The sequence below is a fragment of the Oryzias melastigma genome, unplaced genomic scaffold, assembly GCF_002922805.2.
Source record: "Oryzias melastigma strain HK-1 unplaced genomic scaffold, ASM292280v2 sc00621, whole genome shotgun sequence".
Classification (NCBI taxonomy): domain Eukaryota; kingdom Metazoa; phylum Chordata; class Actinopteri; order Beloniformes; family Adrianichthyidae; genus Oryzias; species Oryzias melastigma.
In genome coordinates, this window is record NW_023417213.1 from 3153 (window position 1) to 7242 (window position 4090).

Here is a 4090-nt window from a genome sequence, read left to right on the forward strand (position 1 = left end):
GAACTTCTGAATTTATGATGTCTCTGTTCCTCTTTCAGCTTCATTAAGTCATTATGAAAGACGTATTTCTACAGATAAGTTTAATGTTTTCATGAAAGACTTATTGATGGAATAATTGTACATATTTTATCATCTATACACCATTTACTTAAGTTTATCTTGTCTTAATCAACTACGTTACTTTATCATTTGAGACACTTACTGTGTGAAGTTTCTGTTCTGTGTGACTCACTATTTGCAGAAGTCAGGACAGCGTACAGAGGGCTGCAGGGCTCTGCGGCTCTCCAACCACAAGATGTCAAATAAGGACAACACCTGAACAAGAACATCCACTGAGGAGGAACTGATCCTGACTAAGCAGAACAGAATGTGTTTAACGTTGATGATTTTCTTACGAGTGCTTATCTGTTATCAAGAACATGATTGTGCAGCTAGGGCATAACCGCTGTATAAATGTTGAGACGACAGAGCGTGCATCAGAGCGCTTCGCAGCGGTGTAACTGTGCACGTCTCTGATCGTTCTCCTCGCGAGTGATTAGAGGAACTGACTTTGACTTCCTCCTCTCTTGTGCTTATTATGATGTTTTAGGTCGAGAGAACCTGACATTAACTTGGTCCTTCGAGCCGGATCCCAACACACCGGACGGTTCCATCGAGTGAGTTGATCTCAGAAAAACCGTGGCCACGGCAGGGTCATAGGACCCTGGACAGAATCCTTTTCAGAGGACTGACATCCACTCTCCGGATGGAATCCGACGGTTGACGGGAGTCCGAGGGAAGAAGTCAAAGCAGGTAAATATAGTTTTCTTCCGGGGAAAACAAAGAAGTGTGATTGCACGACCGCGTTCGTGGCAAAAGTAAAACCCTGTAAATTCTAGACTCTAACAGGTAAAAAAGGACGGCGGAGTCCTCTTAAGAGAAGTTAAATTCCGTATAAAAGAATCGATCGAAATAAAGACAAAAGAGGAGTGAATGGTGTGAGAGCGAATGGGAGTGTAACTCACTGGAGAATCACTCCATACCAAAGCAGTGAGAGAGGAAACGGTACGCTAACTGTGGATGCAGAGGCAAGAAATTTCCACCTGAAATCAGGTAGAAGTGAAATTTACCACAGAGAGTGAATTCAGTACCGTCTCACTGAGAATTTTCTGGTGTTAGAACACTCTAGGTGTTGCCCCACACCAGAACCAAAAGACGAATAAAATGGGGAAAGGTCAGAGTAAAATTCAGAAAACCCTCGAGGGACTAAAAACAAGTGACTGGAAATTTATTCAAAGTAAAGACCCAACTAAACTAAAGCATATACCCATCTGGGTTGACAAATATGGTTTTAGTGGAAAACTACAAGCTACAGACGTTCAAAAATTAATGAAGGATATCCAAACTAAATGCAAAGATGATAAAAATAAAATGACAAAACATGGATATGAGGATGCAAAATACTGGCTGGTTGAAGCATGTAAAAGAAAGAATGGAGAGCAGAAAACCAAAGAAACATCAAAGACAAAGGGAAAGGAAGAGGAAGTTAAACCGCAGAATAAAACAGAAGTTTTATTTCACAGAAGGGAAGATGATGAAGAAGTGGTGACAAGCAGAAGGCAACAGAGACAAGTAGAATCAGAGGATGAGGAAGAAGAGCAGGGAGCTGTGGGAAGACAAGAACAGGGAAGTGTACAAACAAAGAAAATATATCCACAAATACCTAGTAAGCCTCCACCGGCTTATGATCCCCGTGATGGTTTAAAAACGCGCTCAACAGGAAAACTGAAATATGATTGGAGTAAAACAATGAACAGCGAAAACCCACTGACACCAATAGCAGCCGAGAAACCGAGCGCCCCACCTCCTCCAGAAACTGAATCCTACCCAATGATTGAAGTACCTAACCCTAATATAGTTGAAGGAGAAAACAGAACAATTCTGGTATACAGAACATGGACTAAAGATGACATTAAAAAGGCTGTAGAAGGGATACCAGATCCAAAAGAAGACATAGAGGGGTTCTTGGAAGGGATGGAGGGGCTCAGGAGAAGCTATCATCTAAATGGGCCAGAAGTACAGCAGGTGTGGATGGTGAAAATACCAACTGAATGGTTCCATATTAGAGGAAATTGGGATCCAAATCAAAACAATGTACCTCTAGCGCATAACAGTGGTGAATTAGCCCGCAGAGTACAAGGATTAGCTGAAAGAGCTAGGCAAAGGTTCATGACCAGAGCAAACTACACAGAAATAGGAAGAGCAAAACAGAGAGAAGAAGAACTTTTCGAAGACTATAGGCTCAGACTAGAGAAGGTATTCAGAGCGCATAGTGGACTACAGGATGACGGTCAAGAACAGGGAGTTTACAGACAGCAGCTGAAAAATGCTATGCACACAAATTCAAAAGATGGAATCAGAGCATGGGCACAGAAACATTTAATCAACCTAGGGACAAGCACCTTAGAAGAATATGTAAATCATGCCTTGCATGCAGAAAAAGTGCTAAAACAAAAGAAAGGGAGAAAAACCAAAGATGCTTTCTACGAGGACGAGTATGACAGTGAAGTCTTCTTCCAAGGCAGAGGCCGAGGAAGAGGGAACTTCAGAGGAGGACACAGAGGTAGAGGACGAGGAGGACAAAACAGGGGACGAGGACGCTTAAATCATTATGGGTCACGAGGTTGTTGGGCATGCGGTCAGGCAGGACATGTAGCCAGAGACTGTCCAGAAAACAAGACAGCATGACTAGAGAAAGGAACAAATGACACCCATGACAAATCTACACAGGCTAAAACCACCGACTACTGTAGCGAACAAACGACCCCTGACTTTCCTGACACAACAGAGGACTCTGATGACTGTGTGATGAATTTAGAAGAATTATTTGCCCTAGATGTACCGAGACCTGAAATCATCCTGCATGTAAACGGCAAACAGATGACATTTCTATGTGATAGTGGCGCTTGCAGAACCACGTGCAGAGAACACATCCCAGGGGCACCACCAATACAAAATACTCTACAGGTTAGATCAGCTACTGGAAATGCAACGACAGTAAATGAAGTAGGACCTGTATGGATCAGAGACCCAGAAGGAAATTCGGTAAACATGACAGTAATTTCAATGACGCAGTGTCCAGTAAATTTACTGGGCAGAGATGGATTGTTACAACTGAAACTAGCCCTAATCCCAACCGCAGACAACAGGCTAGCTATAAAAAGATTAGGAACAGAAAGTGAGTGTTTTGTAGTCCAGGGAACTGCAGAGCCACATTACTACTATTCCTTAGACATCTCCGACAATCCACCATTGAGAACAGGAACAGCCTTGATCACAAAGGCAGAAAATACCCTGAGCCATGCAGAAGACATAATGCCCCCAGACCAACTTCATGTTACCATGTACTACAGGCAGGTCCCTAAACCAGAACCAAGTTACTGGAGGAAATTGGAACAACTCTCTCCAGCCACCCTGACCTTAGACTACCTATACACAGATCAGGAGTCTAATGCTGCAGCAGGAGTAAAACTGGGAACAGAATTAGAAAAGTTATTTTTCAACCCAACAGTCCCACATGTGTCTGTATGTAAAACAAGAACCAAGAAGTGGAAAGATTTGGGCAGAATGGTGCAGTCAGGACAAATGCAAAGGGACTGGGTTACAACGGGGCCAGGAACGTGGTACAGTAAATCAGCAGGGCTAACAAGAATAGCACTATTTTGGACAGTAAAAGCAAAAGCAACAGTTCATCTGCAAGATCCAAACAAACGAACATGATGCTTAGTGCTTACAGAAGAGGAAGAGTTACTCCTAAAAGATATACCTGAAGAATTATGGTCAAAAGGACCATCCGACGTTGGATTAGTAAAATCTGCACAACCAGTTATAATAAGATCTAAAACTGAATATAGACCATGTTATAGACAATATCCGTTAAAACCTGATGCCCAAGAAGGAATCAGACCGGTTATAGAAGATCTCAAAAAAGCAGGCGTTATAATTCCATGTGCAGATTCACCATGCAATACTCCTATATTTCCTGTAAAAAAACAACATCCATCTACAGGATGGAGGATGGTACAAGATTTACAAGCAGTAAATAATGCAG

General features: G+C 42.4%; 1 protein-coding gene across 1 annotated transcript; it reads left to right on the top strand.

Moving 5' to 3' along the window:
- Nucleotides 1-260: 260 nt before the first annotated feature.
- On the top strand, nucleotides 261-3002 carry LOC112139304 (the record flags this gene model as incomplete). Its single annotated transcript, XM_024262050.2, is given in 1 exon segment — nucleotides 261-3002. A coding segment is annotated over 1 exon segment (1524 nt). The 3' UTR covers nucleotides 2728-3002.
- Between the last annotated feature and the right edge of the window lie 1088 nt (nucleotides 3003-4090).